This window comes from Carassius auratus, chromosome 7 (assembly GCF_003368295.1).
Source record: "Carassius auratus strain Wakin chromosome 7, ASM336829v1, whole genome shotgun sequence".
Lineage (NCBI taxonomy): Eukaryota > Metazoa > Chordata > Actinopteri > Cypriniformes > Cyprinidae > Carassius > Carassius auratus.
Window position 1 is genome coordinate 2,565,298 of NC_039249.1, and position 21,485 is coordinate 2,586,782.

The 21,485-nt window shown below is 36.3% G+C and overlaps 3 protein-coding genes across 4 annotated transcripts; 1 reads left to right on the forward strand and 2 right to left on the reverse strand.

Annotated features, from left to right (window-relative positions):
* Window positions 1–196: 196 nt before the first annotated feature.
* Window positions 197–7,700, reverse strand: zfta (zinc finger translocation associated). The gene is made up of 5 exons (XM_026266580.1): window positions 7,105–7,700; window positions 5,309–5,797; window positions 4,309–4,656; window positions 3,264–3,707; window positions 197–1,851 (listed from the first exon to the last, which is right to left on the reverse strand). Exons 1-5 carry the CDS (start codon window positions 7,229–7,231, stop codon window positions 1,367–1,369), a joined length of 1,893 nt encoding a protein of 630 aa, XP_026122365.1. The 5' UTR covers window positions 7,232–7,700; the 3' UTR covers window positions 197–1,366.
* Window positions 7,701–8,289: 589 nt separating this feature from the next.
* On the forward strand, window positions 8,290–17,135 carry LOC113105504 (uncharacterized). The gene is made up of 6 exons (XM_026266581.1): window positions 8,290–8,417; window positions 10,202–12,958; window positions 13,062–13,352; window positions 15,389–15,429; window positions 15,681–15,739; window positions 15,830–17,135. Exons 2-6 carry the CDS (start codon window positions 10,391–10,393, stop codon window positions 16,177–16,179), a joined length of 3,309 nt encoding a protein of 1,102 aa, XP_026122366.1. The 5' UTR covers window positions 8,290–8,417; window positions 10,202–10,390; the 3' UTR covers window positions 16,180–17,135.
* Window positions 17,136–17,523: 388 nt separating this feature from the next.
* ecsit (ECSIT signaling integrator) lies at window positions 17,524–21,428 on the reverse strand. 2 transcript variants are annotated; one of them, XM_026266584.1, is made up of 8 exons: window positions 21,328–21,412; window positions 20,498–20,688; window positions 20,009–20,423; window positions 19,698–19,921; window positions 19,222–19,279; window positions 18,717–18,865; window positions 18,254–18,374; window positions 17,524–18,159 (listed from the first exon to the last, which is right to left on the reverse strand). In XM_026266584.1, the coding sequence occupies exons 1-8, from the start codon at window positions 21,341–21,343 to the stop codon at window positions 17,912–17,914; spliced, it is 1,422 nt and encodes a 473-aa protein (XP_026122369.1). In that variant the 5' UTR covers window positions 21,344–21,412; the 3' UTR covers window positions 17,524–17,911. The 2 variants fall into 2 exon arrangements, with proteins under 2 accessions (XP_026122369.1, XP_026122370.1); XM_026266585.1 differs by having other exon boundaries at window positions 17,525–18,159; window positions 21,314–21,428.
* Window positions 21,429–21,485: the final 57 nt, after the last annotated feature.

Consider the following 21,485-nt stretch of genomic DNA (forward strand, 5'->3'; position numbering starts at 1 on the left):
AAATATTCAAATTGAAAAGTTTTAAATTGTAATATTTCACAATATTATAGATTTTACTCCTTTTTTATTAAAAAAAAAATAGTTTCAAAAACATTGAAATCATATAGATCACAAAGTTTAATTTGTACAGCTACAGCTGCATACATCTGAATCTATCATTTGTACAAGAAATGTTAAAGAAATTATTTTAATTACTAGGATTTTCATACTGACATTAACATTTTATTGATTATTGGTGTTGCAGTAAATTATACAAGAGAAACTCACCAAACCTTAAAGATTGTGTGCCATTTTCCAGGAATCTCCATAAAAAGATCTGTGTGACGTTCCAAGCTTCGAAAGTGCCTCCAAGTTGCATTTGGTCAAGAAAAATGGCATTAAGAGAAGAGATTAAACAATTGTGCATCCTCGTGTGACACCAGTGCTGACACATTCGTTTTTTTAGTTCACTCTTGTACAGGATTAAAGAGAGAACTGACAACGTTATGACGGTTTGTCATAGACCAGTGCAAAATTCCTTTTTGTGATGAGAAATAAATGAGCAAAAAGGATATTTGTTAATATATTCTATTATTCTATGCTGTACAGTATCTTAAATAAATGCACCCAGGAAGTGTTAATTATTATAAAACATGCACGCATTGCCTGCCCATTTAATCGCACCTTCTTGATTAAATTCAATATTTAAACAAAACAAGATTCATAAATGCAGAAAATGATCGATGAATAAAACACTCCCTGAGACACGGATCGCAAAAGAAACCGGACTTTGCTTAAACAGAAAGCCCATAAGGTTTTTATTTCAATATAACTTTTTGGTATACTGAACCAATATTATATAATATTAACATTATAAACCATATATTATATTTATGCTTTTTCTTTCAAAACGCAAAATGTGATTGACAAAATGGCATGTGAAATCTGATTTCTTTTTTAACAGTCGCAAAAAGTTGTACTAAGCACCCATTTTAAGTGCTATAATTAAAATAACATTGTTCACTGTAATGTGTGATGTCATGCAAAATCAATAACATAAGTCTTGCAGTCTACAAAAAAAATAGCAATGAATGTACAGATGCATTTAAGAGTGCTTATCCACAGAAGAGAAAATATAAGTTCAGCAGAAGTTTAAACGACATCGGTGGCTTTCTGTTTTACTTTCAAAAGTGATTCAAGCATAAATATTCTTTTTTAAGCTTATCAAACATTTCAGATGTTTCACGAGGACAAAAAGTACATGAATCTTCAACAATGTGACATCCTTAAAAAAAAAAAAAAGCTTAACCCCGCACTAAACTTCCTGAGTGAAGGAAAACAAAAAACAGGATGTCAAAAAAACACACCCCTAAACCTTCAGTTTCGATTAAGTGCTCTGGCTCGTAGTGCATTCGGTATTAACATAAGCATTACTGTTAGCATTCTCTTTATGGCCATGATTCGTGCCCAAAAAACAGTCGTCCGAATGAAAGTGCGCAGAGATCTGGTTGTAGCAAAGCAGGACCAGCTGCCTCTCCTCTGGGTTGTAGTCCAGCGAGTGAGGGTGCACCTGAAGGATGTGTCTCTTGATGGTGCTGACCTTCAGTGTTGCGAGCGTAGCGCCACACACCATGCAGATCAAGCCGTGCTTCCTGCAGTCATAGTCCATCAGGAAGTCCATCTTCCAGCGCGCCTGGTAATTGCGCCGCTGGTCCTTCCCCGGGTAGTGCCTGTGCCGCCCAGGCATCTGTTTTGATGGGGTGATATTTGTGCTATTATTGTCTTCTGTTTCAGCTCCTTGCTCTGTGGTTTTCACAGGAGACACCTGCATGTCACCAACAGCATTTGTAGCAACAGGGCCACTTTGTTGGTCTTCAGTGGCAAACAAAAGAAAAGAGAGAGACACATTATTGTTTGATTTATACAAGGATTTTTCTTTAACAATCCAACATGAATACTTTCATTCAGAAATGTTAAGAAGTTCAGAAGTTTTGTTGTGACTAGTGCTAAGCGAAGTTGGCTCAGATGTACAACATGAATATTTTTACATCCTTAAAACAAGATAAATTCACCTGAGAAGCTAAATAATCTTTAGCTTTCAAGCTGTTAAAGCTAAAGAAGTGTAACTATTTTTAGCTTCTGAAATATAATGTTAGGTCATTTAAAAACATTAACAAGCATCTTTTCATGATTAAGTACAATCTGAATGTATAGCCTACTTTGTGAAACTGATTTACCTGAGAAGCAAAATATCTTTAGTTTACAAGCTGTTAGCTTGCCAAGCAGAGGCTAACTGAAAACACTAGGAAAAATAAATATTTGACCATTTTAGCTTCCAAAATATAATACTAGATGTAATTTAAAGGACATTAATTAAAACAGTGTCATGATTAAGTAGATCTTCAATATTTATACATCCATAAAACAAGATAGATTTACCTGAGAAGCTAATTAATCAAGCTATTAGCTTGCTAAGCAGAGGCTAACTGAAAACACTAGTAAAGATACATTTTTAATTTAACTATTTTTAGCTTCTGAAATATAATGTTAGGTCATTTAAAAACATTAACAAGCATCTTTTCATGATTAAGTACAATCTGAATGTATAGCCTACTTTGTGAAACTGATTTACCTGAGAAGCTAAATATCTTTAGATTTCAAGATGTTAGCTTGCCAGGCAGAGGCTAACTGAAAACTATAGGAAAAATAAATATTTGACCATTTTAGCTTCCAAAATATAATACTAGATGTAATTTAAAGGACATTAATTAAAACAGTGTCATGATTAAGTAGATCTTCAATATTTATACATCCATAAAACAAGATAGATTTACCTGAGAAGCTAATTAATCAAGCTATTAGCTTGCTAAGCAGAGGCTAACTGAAAACACTAGTAAAGATACATTTTTAATTTAACTATTTTTAGCTTCTGAAATATAATGTGATATTATGTAATAATTTTAAAGGACATTACTGAAAATATTTTCAAGACCAAGTCAACTTGTATACATTTATATCTTTAAAACAAGGTAAATATACCTGAGAAGATAAATAATCTTTAATTTTAGAGAATCAGTTTAGCTTCTCAGGTTTAATTGATCTGGTTTGAAAGATGGGAAACAAAGTTGGAATTGATTTTTAAGAACTTTGGTTCTAATTCTAAATTTTTTATTTTTTATGATGATTTTCTTTTAATACAAAAATATGGCATATATAGTAAAGATAGTCTAGATAGTCTGAATCTCTCTATATTTGATGTTGTGGGTCTAGTTGTCTCTACTTACCATCCTCTTTCGGTGTAGCCTTGTCGATTCTCTCCTCCTTTATCCAGGCGCTGACCACCGCATCTCTCTCACTTCGGCTGAGGTTGCTCGTCTCCGGATGACACTCCTGGATGTGCTTGCGGAAGTTGCTGACCCTCGGCACAGGCAGGTGTTCAGAACACACCATACAGTAGCAGAGAGGGTTTTCCGGAGGACCGTACGCCACTAAATAATCCAGACGGAGACGCCAGGGGCTGCCGTATTTTAGTCTTCTCTTTCTGGGATAGTAAGGTAAGGACTGGGATCTCTGGCCAGTGTCTGGTGGATTCTCATCTCCCCTGTTGCAGCTCATCAAGTTTCCTTGAATGGGATCCACATTCAGAGGAATAAACGAGGCTGAACCATCTAAGTTTATTTCTTTGGCATGCGGTTCCGATTTGATTTGAGGTTGTAAAGAGTGGGACTCTGCATGACAAATGAGAAATGCAAATATATATATATTTTTTATCAAAGCTGAGCAGAAAAAAAGGTGTGCAAAGCTGAGCAGAAAAAAGCAATTGATGTTCTTTTATTTTGTATTTTTTATTTTTAATCATATTATATCTTTTTATCTGGTGATTTTAATTTAATTTGTTTGTTTTCTTGACTTTTCATAGCAGTATTAAAGAAAATTAATTATTTTATTCTGCACGGTTATTTTATAATAGACCGTTCAAGTAATAATATTTGTCAACATTGATATTTTTTTTATTTACACTGTATTTTGAATCAAATAAATGCAGCTTTCATGAGCATAAAATACTTCTTTCAAAAATATACAAACTGTATTAGCTTTTAATTTGAGCCTGTGCTTTTTTTCCACAAAAATTTTACTGACTCATAAATGTATTATATTTTCTGAACATCACATTTAAATTATTATTATTTATTTTATTTTTTTATTTTTTTTACAAATAAAACAGTTTGTGTATGCAAAATATGCATCACATTTTAGAGATGTTTAACCTATTTTTTCAATAACTCTTTTTATATTTTCTAATTGAATGTGATTTGTTTTGTCTCTCACCTTCACCGTGCGTCTTAGCCCAGGTCTGCAGGATGGAGTGCTTTTCCTCAGCGCTGTACAGCAGAGAGTTGGGGTGCAGATCCAGCATGTGACTCTTGATGTGATCCAGGTGCAGTGAAGGCAGCAGACAGCTGCATACCATGCATACAAGACGACCCTCCTCTGCCTGATATTCCATCAGGAACTCCTGGCGGAACCAGGCGTGCAGCGAGTCGTTCAGGTAGCGCTCCATCACCTGAGCTGTGGGGCCTGGGAGCTCCTGGACCGAGGAGGCCGGAGGGGATGGTGTGACCCTGCTAATGCCAGACTGGGCTTGAAGTACTGGAGAGATGGAACCACTAGACCTGCCTAGAATGACATGAAGAATGAGCACTCTATTTATTAATAATAATAAAAACTGGATGTTAGTTAAATGTTCTGAAATGAAAAAAAAATAATGCATCCTATTTATAATGTGCATTCCTCATACTCAAAGCACTACAATACAATGCAAAAGTAAACATCTCAAGACGAGATAAAATAATAATAAAATTTAAGTAAATTTTAAAAACATATTTTTAATTTTTATATCTTATTATTTTTCTTACATTCAAGGTGCTACAATACAACATAAAAAAAGAACTAAGCAGAGATCAAATAATAATTGTATATAAAGTTTCATAAAGTTTAATATTAATATATATTTAAAGCTTTAAAAAGCATGACATATAGATATATTATATTCGATATTTATTATAATTGATATTCACATTTATTTTGAATCAAATCGAGTCATGATAATTAGGGGTAGGTGAATATGCATAATTAAAAACATAATCTCTTTAAAATAATGTTAGATGGCAAAATATCTGTATTTTTCTCAATTTTTTTACTTTTCTATAAACAAAATATTATAGATTTCTTTGGGGGTGAACCTTAACACATGGTTTATCAGGTTTCATGTGATTCAGATATTTCACGCATTTAACACAAAGCTGCACACAGAAATATAAACACAGACCTGTGGAGAGCTTGTTAACGTCCAGAAATTCCTGTGACTCTGGAGGAACATCTGGATCGGGACATAATGGCTGGCAGTTCTCTCGGTTCAAATGACTCTCCCATCCCGACCGGATCACATCTTTATCAGACTCGGTCCACAGCAGCGAGTACGGATGCTTCTGATTGATGTGCCTCTTGATGGTGCTTAACTTCAGGGTGGCCAGGGAACTGCCACACACCATGCAGATCATCCCTTGTCTCTGTGGCTCAAAGTCCATGAGGTACTCGCTGCGCCAGTACTCATGGTAATAGCGCCGGTGGTCTCGGCCAGGTGTGTGCTTTGTTGGAGGAGGGTCTTTTTTAGATGGGCCTGGGATTGGAGACAGAAGGAAAGGAGAGTCTGCGCTCTCAGAGATACTCCAGTAACTAGTGCCTGGAGAGCATACAGAGGTGACAGGAACGTCCTGGCCTTCATGAGATGCGAGACCATTGGTCATGTCCTCTTGACCTGAGGAGGACACAAAAAGAGAGTGTCACTGATGAAGTATACTCTGAAATTATTCTATTGTTTTCAATCACAGGGAAATAAATAAAATAAAATACATAAATATAATATGATGGAGATGAATATGAAGTGAAAATGTATTTCTGTCATCACTTTTTGTGCATAAATGTGTGTATTCATAAAATACAATATGTTGTACTGGACAAAAATGATTTTGTTATTATTACTTAAATAGGACTCTTGCTGATAGGTCATTCTTAATTTAGAAACTTTATAGGAACATTGAACATTTTTTGAATTTAGGAATTTTAAAATGTGTATTTGTGATAGACAAATAATTGTACTTATATTTAATATATATTACAAATATTAAAAATATTGCCATGATTACTATAAAATGTTATATAATGTTAAAGTGTTTTTGTCTGCAAGCCAATTTGTGCATAAATCTATATAAAACAAAATCTGTCAGCACATATTCAAATCACTATTATTGTAAATATTAAGCAGTAGTAATATTTTAGTTTTTATATTGCTGATCTCAAAAGACAGCAAGATAAGTAATCTCATAAAACAATGCAAATTATTTTGTATTTCAGAAAAACAAATATTAAGAACTGGTGAGTATTAAACAAATATTAAAGTACATAAATTATTTTGCATAAACCTACAAATAATCTGTCAGCATATATGTATACATTCAAATGTTTATTATTATTTTTTTTATTTATTTATTTAGCATTAATCTGTTGCTGATAGGCTTAAAGTCATTGTCAAATATTTAGCGTCATCTAAAAATTATGCAAATTATTTTGTATTTCTTATATTTTATGATATACTAGTTATTTATTTAAAGTCAATATTCACTAATCAAAAATGTTGCATCATAAAATGTAACTATCAGCATATATTCTGATTGTTATTTTACTACTACTGGTAGTAGTCTCAAAATATAGTGTCAAACTGTTAAAATATTCAAATAACTTTTCATTTCAGAAAAGTAGTAACGCAAATAATAATTTAGCACGATTTAAATTGACATCAAAGTGGAAATGTGGTATTTTCGCAGGCCCATTTTTAGCAAAACAAGGGGGCGGCGGCATGGTGCAGTACCGCGCACTTCCGCTAGGTGGTGACCGCGCATCGCGTACACATATGCGTACACATGGTTATTTTGCCTTTGTTTATTGTGGAGCCCGACAGATTAGGGGCCATGCCGCTGCATGCTATTGTTTGTCAAGGGTTTTAACATTTCCAAGAGAGAACCATCGATCTAATGGACAACGTTAAATGCATAACACAACAATTACCTGCTGAGAGGTCCCCCGAGTGTCCCCGCTGCGGTGTCGCCTCCTCTTCCTCAGCTTTCATTATTAATGAGCGAGATTCTGTCTGCTCAGCTTTATGCACCGACTCTTTGGACTCCGCTTCGTCCATACCTGTGTGATGTTATCTTAACGTACAGGATTCGCACCTTTTGTACGTAGAAATGTCACAAGCGGAGGATTTCGTAGATGCATTCGTCGGGTGGTTGCCTAAATATCTGAAACACGCACTCACCCATTACAGTGTGAACAGTGTGTGTCTCTGCACTGAAGCCTCAACGCGGTTTGCTTTAAGTAAACTAAACTTTACGAGACGATACAAGTCGCATTTAGATCGAAGCTGGAGTGCAGGTCTTATGGTCGGTGATTTTAAGCGGTCTCCTGTTTGTATTTAGATGTTCTGCCTGTCTTCAGGGTGGATAGCCGAGCTAGGGGCCCCTGGGGCTCCTTTAGGGGCTCCTGGGTAAATTTAAAGAGACAGTAGCGGCTGTGGTGTAGTGACGGGTGGACCATGGGGCCCATTTTGAAGGTTTTATTTTATATTTTTCATCAGATTGTAACCAAAATTATGCATTTCATACTGGTCATTAATGAATGAATTATAAAACAGGATTAAATATATTTAGTTTTCTAGTTTTGATTGGTTCATTTATTTACAGTCCATTCTACAATTATTCTACATGAAATGACGGTTTAAATAAATGTATTATTCCTATTATTGATAGTTGTGTGTGTTTCTTAAACTTGTGCATGTAACCTTGTGTATTTTATAGTAAAAAAAAATTTTTAACAATTGAATTGTGTTCAATATTCGAAAAATCTGAATAAACATACATTTGTTTAATTTCTCTTAGGTTTAAACAGGTTTGCATCTGTAATTGTAAAAATGATTTCATGTTAGGCATTGCGTTAGCAGCGCAAAAGGTTGTGGGTTCGATTCCCAGGGAACACATGTTATGTAAAAAAAATGTTAGCCTTAATGCACTGCAAGTTGCTTTGGATAAAAGCTTCTGCTAAATGTATAAATGACATATAACAAATACCACTAAGTTATCTGCAACTAATTCATATTGTCAGGTTTTTTTTTTCCTTTTTTTTTTTTTTTTTTCTTTATGCAAAACGCATTTGTGTTTTATGGCGGAAGGGACTATCCGTCCACGCACATGCTTTAATTTCCTACATCCTGGTATTTTTACTGTTGTCAAAGCACCGATAGAAAGAAAGGCTGCAACGGGAAGCGACCAGACTGCAGTGTCCTACAGAGACTGAGCTTAAAGAAAGTTAGGTGCATTTACCAGGTAAAACAAACGCATGCTTCGCGCACTCGGTGTTGTCATGACGCCTTTTACTTTAAAGACAGACAGTTCACAGGAGCTTACAGACAGACACACAGACCGCAGCTCTGGAGGGCAGATAGGGAAGACAACATTGTCTCTGATAGAGACAGCGACAGCTTGTTCAGTAAAACCACCCCAGTGTTTGCTATGATGCGTTTTAAATATACATTTTATATAAATAAACACGCGCTGCCATTGCAGGGTCAAAACAAAACCCAATATGAATCGTCAGCTTGTGATTAAGATACGATTTAAAGCGCAAGCAACGTGTTTGTCACCTCTTTGGGCTCTGTTTGAGATAAATTTATAATTTAATACACATTTGATTCATATAAGCATATTAGTATGCTTTCAATTCAAATAGTTTTGTATAAAATAAAAAATTTTGCAATGCATAGTAGTTGTAATTTTACTAAATGAGTAGTTTAATAAAAATTAAAAGCAGGAATTGTTTACTTGCGGTCATGTTAATTTGAACCTGTATGATTTTCTTTCTAATGTGGAATGCACAAAAACATTTTGTAGAATGTGCACGCTGCTCTCTTTGATACAGGTAATGTAGACACAGAGACTATCAAGCTCCAAAAATGCACCAGAACATTAGTCCAGAAAAATCTCTAGGATAAGGAAAGAGGGATAAAGGAAAGAAGAAATCACTTGGGAGCTTGATTTTTACATTTATTTATATTCATATTTGCATATGTTTTTATACAGAGCGACTTGCATATGAGCAATACTACAATACGATTAATCATAGGGAGACAGTGACATAATTCTGCAATACAAAATCCAAAAATTGGCTTGAAAGCATAGGCTAGTAATAAGATGGAGATAAGATTGGAAGTAACTTGGTAATGGTTGCAGACCAACTGTGAGTTGTCTTCAGACATTTCTTGAAGATTGAAGAACAATTTGTGACAAAAAGGATTGTTCCTATTTGCTCTGTTGAATAGATCTAAATTGAATTGATTTAATGTCAACGCTTGCATGGCAGTGCTTGATGTTCCTATAAATTCATATCAGCATTGCAGACACAGCATGTGTAGCACATTCCCCCGGGGCCCCAGACTTCCCCTTCCCCCACATGGGTAGAGGGCATCATTCTCTTATTTCTTGTATCTACATGTACTATTTAAGGGTGCACTTGTCATAGTGTACTGCATATATTACTGTTATGATAAATTGCAAGCACTATTCCTTATTTGTAGGTCACTTTGGATAAAAGGGTCTACTAAATGACTAAATGTGCATATACTGAAACCCAGTATGTACTTGAGGGCCCCTTTTCTGAGTCCCAGGCTCCCAGCTATGTCTTTGGAAGACTACAGGGGCCAATTGATGTCGTCTTTTGTTGCTTTATACTCACATGTGAATCAAAATTAAGGATTTTGTCACAACACCAAACAAAGAGCTTTCTAGGGCCCTGTCCTCCAGCATAGGGGCCCTTTTATTTCCACTATTTTTAACCCTTAAACTGCTAGTTTGAATTATTGGGCGTGATTTATGTATTCATGTAGGCTTTATGTCAGTGGTCTCCAACTCAATTCCAAAATTGTAGACATTTTATGTCGATTGTTTTTATTTTATTGTCATTTTGTTGTTGCTGAAGTGTAGCCTCAAGCTTATAGTTGATTGGTTTGTGTTAAAGAACATGGGTTGATAATGTCTCTCATTATTTATCAGTTCAATTATTTATTATGCATTTTGTTTAAAATGTTAAAAGTCAACTACTCTTGGTTTTTCAGAAAAAATGGACAGTTTGAATCAAGCACTGGATGCAAAATGCATCTAAACAGAAAAAGACCTTGAGAGACTGCTTCACATAAAGATGTGACCCCGCAGATAACCCTGTTTAGAGCAGGTTTTGCCAAGCCTAAGAAGACTTTCTCCAGGGGCTGACATTAGTATAATGATGGTGTAACCAAACAGCAGCCATGTCCAGCAAGACTTCCTCTAAACGTCGTTATCAACCAGCAGCAGAGTTTGATGATGCCACTATCGCCCGCAAAAGGGAATATTGGAGGAGCAAGAAAAGAGAGCAGAGGGCGAGAAAGTCATCTACCAAAAAGAAGATTGGAAATGAAAATCTGCGCATGTCTGTTGTTAGTAAAGCTAGCAGTGATCCCTCTCTACACAATAATAATGTTTCATTCAAACAGGAAGAGGCTGATGCTCTTAAAAACTGCTTGAGCTTAGGTTTATCAGTATCTGAGAGTAACATTACTATGGTGCCATGCCAAAAAGCGAGATGGTTTCAAAGGACCAAGCTCAACTACGCCTTACCTCAGTCTCAAGAAATAAGCACAAACACCTTGAAGGGTGTAATGGGTAATAATAAAATAAATCCCTCAGATACAGGGTCATCAAAATCAAATGCTTCAACGGTTGAATCTCTCTGCCCTACAGTCCATTCGGTGCCTACAACATGCGTTGAGTTGCATCCGAACAATACTCATGCTCAAAAATCTAAATCGGGAATGTCATCCCTAAATGGCAAGCATTTAACAACATCTCTGCAAAGCCGTGTATCCATGGTTTTACCAGTGCACAGTTACCAAAATAAGCCTCAGAACTCACTTAGACTCTTGACCTCTGCAGAATGTAAGGTTCGTGAAAACCAGAGTCCTATCACTAAGAGAAGAACATGTGCCTTCGCTTTAGAGCACAACACGGGAGAGGCTGTGACTGAAGAAGAGATGGTTGCTAAGCGTAGAGAGAACTGGCGTATCAAAAAGCGGGAACAGAGAGCAAAGCGTGCTGCAAAGTTGGCCCAGGACCGAGAAGGGAGTCTCAGACAAGGACAACCTTTATCTGTTGGTATCATGCATGCTTCATCTCCTACTAACAGTAAGGCCTTGAGAGGAATCAGCCTCAACTCAAACCTTGTATCTCTTAATCAGCAGTCGCTGGGAGCAAAATTTAACGGTTCTCAGACAGCACAACTACATGTTCAGAGTCCTAAACCAAACCATGCATCCTTAACCTCTGGTATTTTGCAGTCATCCTTAAGTAAGTCCAAATCCAAAGTACAGAAATTTGCACAAACTCAAAAGAGACGTCAAAACCAAATGAGGAGATCCACCCTTGGGGCTTCCAAAGTTGAGTCTCCCGAGGATCGCCATGCCAGGCAAAAAGAATACTGGAGAATTAAGAAACGTGAGCAAAGAGCAAGGCTGTCTATGGCATTGAAAGCACGACTCAAGGAACAAGAACCACTAAAGCATCATGGGAAACATTCCTACAACAGTTTCAGTCAGGCATGTGGAGTTCAAGCGAGCAAAGCAAGTGCATTTGCAGTTTCCTCCGATACCATTGGTGGTTTTATCAAAGAAGATGGCACAGTGACGGTCTCCATTTCGAAGACATCTCCTAAAGCTTCCCTACCTGCAAGTCAAGACATTTCCAATGTGAAATGCATTGGAAATGTAAAACTCCAGGTTCATGTAAATTCTCCCCTATATTCAGATGCTCCACCAGTCACAAAGCTAGATTCTGCTCAATGCAACATTTCTAGTAATTGTACTAATGCTCACCAAAACTCTCCAGTAAAGTCTAGATTAACCAGAGGTGCAGTTCTGGGCAGTATGACAGTCACCATCAAGTCTGAAACCCCAACAGAAGAAGAAAGGGTCACCCGTTTGAGAGAGTATTGGAGGATTAAGAAACGACAGCAAAGGGCTAGTCAAGCTGCCCGACTTGGAAATGGTCTGCTCAGGTCGAAGGTTTCTGTGTTAAAGCAGAGAGAGCAAAACAAGAAGTCAAACCATAGGCAAAGTATTACTTCATCTATCACCACAACAGTTTGTCACTCCTCTACCAGTGCCCCAATGCTTATAAAAGAGGAGCATGTCTATCCCACTATACAAGCTGTGTTTTCCATCCCAGAAATTACTCCCTGCATCAGTGTTAATAGCAGCAAAACTTCACCCAGTGCATCCTTAGAATCACACATCATGGACCATCATGCCACCACTCTTCAGGCTGTTGCCTCCATGAAAAAGCTCCTAGAGGAATCAGTTTACACACCAGAAGAAAATAATGCCAGCGAAATCCACGTTAAGTGTGAAAATGAGCCTCTTCCTTTGACTAAAGATGAACTTTTCACATCTGAAGATGCAAAACCAAGTCTTACCTTACAACAAAATGTGTTATTACAGTCCGACCTCCCAGAAGACACAAGCCTTAAAGATATCAAATTGAGTCCTCCGGCATCAACTTTTGAAAACATCAGTCATTATAAGACTCTTAATAATGTCTGTCAAGAGGCTACAGATGGAAGTCATGCCATTTCTCCAGTGGCTCTGCAACCTCATAATTTCAGTGAAAATGGAGCAGATCCCAAGCAGGCCTCCCCTATACAGGCCTTGCAAAAGCAGCAGCTTGGTGAAAGTGATGAGCTTCAACGAAAGCGAGAGTATTGGCGATTAAAGAAGAGACAACAGCGGGCTAGAAAAACCAACAAAGATGCAACCAAAAATGCAGTCCTTCGTAGTCTGCCACAGGTGAGTTGCATTGATATTTGAATGTCATGAGAAGTAATTATTAAAAAAATTTAATTATTAAATGTGTCGTCATTTGAACTATTGTGTTTCTCGGATTTCCCAGAAGAAAACACGAAGCACAACTTTCATGCAAGCCATGTCCCAGATCCCCATTCAGAAAAAAACAAGCAGGTGCACCAAGCCTTCTGGTCCACAGACACAGCCTACAGATAAATCAAGATGTGATCGAAGCCAAATAGTGGCGACGGCAAATCCACAAGAAGATCCAGAGGAGGTAATACGTAGAAGACGCATGCAGTGGAGGATCAAGAAACAGAAGCAGAGAGCTAGAAAGGCAGCACATGAGACAAAGCTACGCCAGGTGATGGTCCCTCCACAAAGCCAGGATTTACAGGTATTTAATTTTATATATACATATAGATTTATTGGCTTTATTTATGTGCTGTACCATCAAAGTTTGGGGGCAGTATGATTTTTTTTTTTTTTCGGACAGCAAAGATATTTCTAATGTTACAAAAGACTGTTTCACATAAAAAATGTAGCACAACTATTTATTTTTATAACATTGATAAATGTATATTGTGTAGCAAATCAGCATATTAGAATGATTTCTGAAGGACCATGTTCAATTCAATTAAAGTTTATTTGTATAGTGCTTTTCACGATACAATTCATAGCAAAGCAGTAGTGCAAGATATTTCATGCGCATCTTGTCAGTAAAGCCGACAAGAATCTCCATCACGTGCGTGCTTTCACATGGAGCAGCATTTACTACACAGAGCCATTAATCACTGACAAGCTGCGCAAAATATGATTGTGATTTATCGCGGAGCCCTACAAAGCTGCTTTACAGAAAATTACGTTTCTGAAATATACTCATGTGAGAGTAAAGACTGGAGAAATGACTGCTGAAAAATCAGCTTTGCCATCACAGGAATACATTACATTTTCAAATATCTTAAAATAGAAAACGTTTATTTTATATTGTGATTTCTATTTTAGAATATTACTGTTTTTACTGTACTTTAATCAAATGAATGCAACCTTGGTGTGCATAAGAAACTTCTTTCAAAAACATGAAAAAAACCTTAGCAACTACAAATTTGAAAAGTAATGTAATTGCAGACAGAAAAAAGGACCCAAATAAAAGCACAATCATTGCAAAACACTGTCAGCAGTAGCATCCCCTTCATTTAGAGATTGTTCTAAAACAGACCAAAGTGCAGCTGAGTTTGAGTGGGACTGCGAGACCCACGCAGTGCAACCCACTGATCATGCAGTTGTTTACTCGTGTGACAGACCTGTTTGAACCATTTGTGAATTTGTGGTTGGCACAGTGCTGTGCAAACTGATCTGATCTTCACTATCAGTGGCTCATGCATCGAAACAGATCATCATTTACTCATCCCTATGTTGTTTCAAACCGGCTCGACTTTGTTTCTTTTACGGAACACACAAAATAATAGATTTTTGCTTCTTTCTTTTTTTCCATAAAAAGTCAGTAGGGTCCAAAACACTGACCATTGACTTTCATTTTGATAAGTATAAATAATTCAAACCATCTGATATGTTCCACAGAAGAAAGAAAGTCATACAGGTTTGGAATTACATGAAGGCGAGTTTATACTGAGAACCAAACATCACAGTCTACCAGAACCCTGTAATAATAACACATGCTTTATGTCCCCTGGGGGCCCCAGCTATATCTCAGCACCAGAAATTCACAGACAAATGGGGGTAAGTTGTTTTGAATTGGAGCAGTGTTCACAGGGCCTCATGTGGGGCCCCAGCCATACCTCAGCACTAGAATATCACAGAAACATTTTGGAGGCCTCTTTTGAGAGAGGCCCTGTGTGGGGCCCCCGTGCCTCCAGGCATTTCATTGCACCAGCATACTGTAGGGACATGCAAAACACAGGGAACAAAATTTAGGACTTTAGGTTTTTCTTCAAAATAAATTTTTATGAAACAAACATTTATTTTAGCATTTAAGATCAGCAGCCTTCTCACGACTTGCTGCTTCTAGATTACTAATATTTTAGATAAAGATGGCGAGATGCTAGAGTTTTATACCAATTGACTGAATATTTTCATTGTTCCTTTCTCCAGTTTCTCAAATGATTGAGCCCCCTCAGAATGGATTTAAGTGTTAAACTTTGTGATTATTTTAGGTTAAAAATGCCATGGCAGAAACATCTAAATTTGGTTTGTCCGATTAAGTAGCACTTTCTCCGATTGTTTGAGAATTGTTGTCATCTTCCCAGCCTCAAATCACTCAGAGCATTTACATATACTGTACGTGCTTTTATTTTTTTCATCCTTTGGTCAAGTGAATCTGCAGCTCTAGTGATTTGTTGTTGCTAATCGCTAATTTGTTGTGTACATAGTTAATGTATGCACTATCCTTATTTGTTTCTTTAATCTTCCTAGAGTCAGAACTCCACCAGTCTCTGCTCAGCTGTAGTTCAGAGGTAAGTACATTCATTTTTTTAAAAGTATTTTATGCTCACAAAGCCTATATTTATTTGATACTGTAAAAACTGTAATATTTTCAAATATTATTACAGTTTAACTCAACTATTTTCAATTTTAACATATTTTTTATTTTATTTTATGATAGCAAAACTGCATTTTCAGTAGCCATTCTTCACCGTCACCTGATCCTACAGAAATCATATTAATATGCTGAAAAGACCTTAATGTTGGCTTCTTTTCCAAACAGTGCAACTTTAGAAGACCAACTTGGCTACTTTGTTGAACCATGTCAACCTGCACTCAAAGGTTATTTTTAATGAATTTTCTAACACAAACTTTACCAGACAGTTTAAATGATTTCTTTTTACTGACATTACTAACATCTTCTGTTTGAAGAGGAGTCAAGCTTTGTACCAAATGGTGCAATGGAGGGACCTTTATCACTGGCGGAGTGGAGAAATGTCTACCTCATGGACTTTGATCCTGTCAACCCGTTGTTGGTGTGTATGGTTTGTGGAGAGCAGCAGTACTCTGAGAGTGTGGAAGGCGTGAAGGCCCACATCGAGGAGGCGCATCCTGAAACACTATCACTGGGAGACAGTGAACGTCAAGGCATTCTTGATGCCTGGGATAAACAAGTGGCAGTCCGAGAGCACTTCATCACCCACCAGCTTCAACAGCAGTGCAGAGCTTCTACAGATAACACGGAAATCTGCTTTCAGTCTGGCTTTGAACATATGAAATAATTTATTTTATGAATCATTTTTCACAACAGAATTTAACATGCCCGGTCAAAGAAGCTAAGGTTGAGGCCGAAGACTTTGAGTGAGCTGATGGGTGGCTGTCAGACAAGACCCGTTTTGTCCTGATAGCGTCTAGTTGACGAGTTTTTCGGAGGGGGTCTGTCTCTGTGGCTCATCTAGTTGACATGGTCCACGCTGACATTCACTAAAATCCATCTTCATGTCTTAAAATTTTTTAAGATTTAGAGCATTTTAAGATTTAGAACATTTACTTCGTAAGCTCCATCAGTCAAAATGTTGATTCACATTTTTCTCATTACTGAGCCTCATTAACTGCACTTTTAAATTCTCATAATACTCCAAACATTGCAGTGCATTTAAAGAACCTGTAAATCAGTTTACAAAATAAGATCCATCTAAACAAATACTCTCTCACACACACACATAGACCTAATCATAATAAGAACTGCATTTTGAGCATGTATTATTTTTTCTTTTAGTATTTATTTCTGTACAGTTTATTCAATTTTTAAAACATTTTGCAATACATTTTCCATTTTATAATTTTTTGCACTGCATATAATTTTTTTTGTACTTTGACTTGCCATAATGTTTTCCACTAGTCTTGAATAGACCACCTTCTTCAGTTTATAAAATGCTATAAAATCAAATGTAATTCATATCTACCATAATTTGAACTTCCTTGTAGTTAATTACTAGTTAAGCTTCTAAATTAACAGTGTGTTGTTAATGTTTGGTTATATACAGACCACATTTATAAAAAAATAAAAAGCACAGGGATGAGAATGATCAAATATTATATATAGTGTAGTAAACATAGTTTGTTAGTCTTTACAGTCGACACCTAGTATAAGTAAAACGTTTGATTCTGATTCCCTCTTCAGACCTCATCTGTTTTAGATTAAATCTTTTAAATAAATAAAACCTTTTGTATACTTTGTTTGCTTGTCTGTAATTTAAAATGTTAATTCACTTAACATATGTGACCCTGGACCAATCTCAATTTTGAAATTATTATTAATCTGAAAGCTGAATAAATAATATTTCCATTGATGTATGGTTTGTTAGGACAGGACAATATTTGGCTAAAAGTCTGGAATCTGAGGGTGCAAAAAAATCGAAATATTGAGAAAATTGCCTTTAAAGTTGTCCAAGTGAAGTTCTCAACAATACATTACTAATCAAAAATTAAGTTCTGATATATTTATGGTAGGAAATTTACTAAGTATCTTCATGGAACATGATATTTACGTAATATCCTAATGATTTTTGGCATAAAAGAAAAATCAATAATTTTGACCCATACAGTGTTTTTTTGGCTATTGCTAAAAGTATACCCCAGTGACTTAAGACTGATGTTGTGCTCCAGGGTCACATATAATTTAGCATTACATGCACCTTTTTATGACAAAAATGTTGCATAGAGAATTGGCTACTTTTGCTTAGAATGGTGAAACTAAAATTGTTCTGAACTTCTTATCAACTTAAAACGAAATCAGTGAAATCAAAATATTGGATAAATGTATGTTTTATTGCACTGCCAAATCCATTTATGGCATATTCATATCATAGAGCATCTCTGCATACTGTAGACAGACCGCAACTCAAAAATAGTGTGTAATAGACAAGACATAAATCATTATCTGGTAACTAAATTAAATATAAGGTTCATCATATTAGATTGATGTAAAACACAGTTCTATTGGCATGGCTCTCACTGTTTCACTCTTTGTGAGAGTAGCGGCTCCTCCTCAATAATTTGTTCTGTTTCAACCTCCTGCTCAGGGGTTTGCTGAGCACCCGACGAGGTTTGCAGTTCTCTGGGTCCAGAATCCAGACGGAACACTGTTGGGATCTGGCCTAATATGGGACAGGTCTCCTGTAGACCAGAAATCCACTGAGACAGAGTCGCCTGGTCTCCTTGACCGGCCATACACATGGCGTAAACCGGCCCCTCTTCCACTGCAGGATCACATGAACAGACATCATTGCATGTGTCTGGTGATATGCAAACCATTGTATTCAAACCATGTTGACAAAACAACACGAGACTCACCATCATCCACAATGAAACTGAAATCATCACCCATGTCTCTTTCCAGGTCGAGCTCCACTCGCTGAGGGTAGAAGAGACTCTGCTCTGGACCAATCATCTCAGGGTCAAACTCTTCCTCAACCTACAGGAAAAGAAGAAGCCACATAATCTGGAATGCAAATTCTTTAAGAATGAAGTCTTAATTTATTTATTCATTTACTTTGAAGCATTACACTACTAAATTTGCAATAATACATTTCTTTTTTCTCTTATCCTCACCAGGGCTGTATTTATTTGATCAAAAATATAGTAAAACAGTAACATTGTGAATAACTGTTATTTATTGTAATGTAATTGATTCCCATAATGGCAAAATTTAACTTTCAGCAGCCATTACTCTAGTTTTCAATGTAACATGATCCTTCAGAAATCATTCTGATATGTTGACCTTCATGAAATGCCATCATTAGCCCAATTCCTGTACCTTTTCCTCAGGCGGGATAGGGTCTGCCCTGAGTAGGTAATAATGAACACAAGTCTTTCTGAGCCACAGTGGAAACGGGCCTTCGACAAACACAGGCTTGCGGGGATTGTGTTTGGCCAGAAGAGAGCGCTGATCTGGACTTTGAATACCTGATAACATAAAATATCGTTTTGTTTTGCTTAATTTCACAAACAGTATCCAAAATCCCTTTTATGCCAATAATTATTTATAAATTAAAAGCAACAACAACAAAAAGTAATGTCCAATCACTTTGTATGGCGATGAAGAAATCTTATGAAAGCATTACAACTGGTCCTTAGTACTATGGTCAAATTATAGTTAAATATTTCAGGTTGAATGCTGCACAAGTTGGATAGTATTTGTAAAGAACTCCAAAGCATTTTGTGAGTTCTTATAATTTTCTGTGGTGCAGATGATATACATTTAACCTAGAATATTCCTGAAATTTCAAATTATATTGCCAGTAATGGTAAAAGCAACATACCTACAATATGGGGACGCATAACTTCTTCACCGGTCTCAGTGATGTCTGTTGATGGATACTGCAATGTGTGAAACAAAGCACATTTATTAAACTGAAAACCCTTTATTTCCAGTAAATACACACTACCATTGAAAAGTCTGGTGTTACTAAAATATAATGTATAAGATGTACATTATATATATATATAATATATAATTTAAACAATTTACATATTAACATTTTTTAAATATAATTTTATTATATAATAGTAATTTAAAATAATTTATTTTAAACATTTTTAAATATAATAAAAAAAAGTGTCTTGTATATTATAATAATATTTCTGTAATTTTACTGTATTTTTTATCAAACAAATGCATCTTTAGGCCTGATCATAAAATACTTTTTTCCCAAAAAAATCTTATTAACCCCAAACTTTTGAACAGGAGTGGTTCTGCTTTTGTGATGCTGCTTTAAGTTGTAGATTTAACAGTCACCTGATAGATTGTTATTTTAGCATCCAGGTCATCTGCAATCCGGGTAAGACTGAATCGCGCAAGCTCTACTGGGTCACTGGGGAGCACATGTGGGACGGGGAAGGGGTTTGCGTGCTTGAATTTGGGAAACCAGTACATGATACGCTGGTACTTCCTCATCGGATGACTCTTTTCCCCAAATATCTGAGCCAGCAATACCTTGGTCTCTACATTCGGCATGAGACCTGGAAGTATTAAAAAGACAAAGAATTACCAAATCATTAAAGCAATGCATCAGTTTTTCTTTCTCTCCTACAAGAGTGCAAACAAACCATAGTTCTCCATCTGCTCCAGCAGCTGTACTCCACACTCTTGCTGCCGTGGGTAGTGGTTAAACATCCTCTGAATGAAGTTACGTGGAACAAACACCTCTTTTGGAAACACATCCAGGAGTTTGTTGTAGACCGTAATGTCTTGTTCGACTCCAAATTCTGGCATCTTCTTCAGAGCAGCATAAATAAACTCCACATGGCCTCTTCGTCGAATGTCCTTCTTGCTGAAAACATCCACGACCCTGTTAAAATCAGCCTTGGTCTTTGAGTCTCTAGCAGCTCGCTCAAATAAATCATCATGTGTGACTAAACTTTTGCCTTTATTAAGTGTCTCATCATCAGCTGTGTTTTCAAGCTGTGTCTGACTCGGACGACTCGTGGAGCACACTGCGCTGTGGTGGAACGGCCTCAGAAGCTTAAGAAAAAACACAGCGCATTAATACAGGCACACAGTCTATAAAGCAGCATTATTCAGAGGCAAGTAGGTACCTGGCCGTAGTTGTGCTGTGATCCAGGGGTTTGCAAATGTGCTCTAGCAGGTAGAACCAATCGCTTCACAGGTTTCCCCAAAAAACATGCAACGCACCCAATACACTGGATCCGCAAAAGATGTCGAGGAGCATTCATGATTATTACATCACAAACCACAGCAGATGAATCACAAATGTGCTGAAATGAGCCTAGAAAGCAAACAGAAAAAATATCACTGTCAATATAATTTTTTATTAATTCATTTATGCAATGAATATCTTTGTATTTATCTATCTGTAATTAAATACTGCAATAATCATGTTGTTAGATCTATCTATTATATCCATGTTATAGTAGTGATATAATGCTTAACAATCACATAATTATATTAGATCTAAGTAATTAGAAATAAAATAAAATAATGCAATAATAACATTATTGTTAGATATATCTATATTTCCATGTTAGAGTAATTACATGTGTGTGTTAGCTGTTAAATAATGCAATAATAACATTATTATCAGATCTATATCCATGTTAGAATAATTACATGTGTGTTAGCTATTAAATTAAATAATGCAATAAACACATTATTGTTAGATGTATCTAGAAGTCCATATTAGAGTAATTGTTAATTATTCTGTCTATCAGTCTTTGAGTAATTAGTCATTTATAATACAATTTGAATGTTCAGAGTAATTAATTGAAATATAATCAATGATAATCACTTCGTGACATTTGCTATTGCATTATTCTGTAATAATTTAATGACGCTTTAAAAATAAAATAATCATATAGTTAAGAGAAATGCGAGATAAGACTGTGGAAACTCACTATCACTCACTCACTCCACTCAGATCTCATTCTGCTGTAAGTCTATGGTCAAGTCCTTCAAACCAAACACGCATCGACTCGCTTCCTAGTGCGTCGTCTTTAACCTTCCCCCAGAAACGCTAAAGAAGAGTTCTTACGCACGTTGGTTCCGGGCTTGGTTTGTTATTCACAA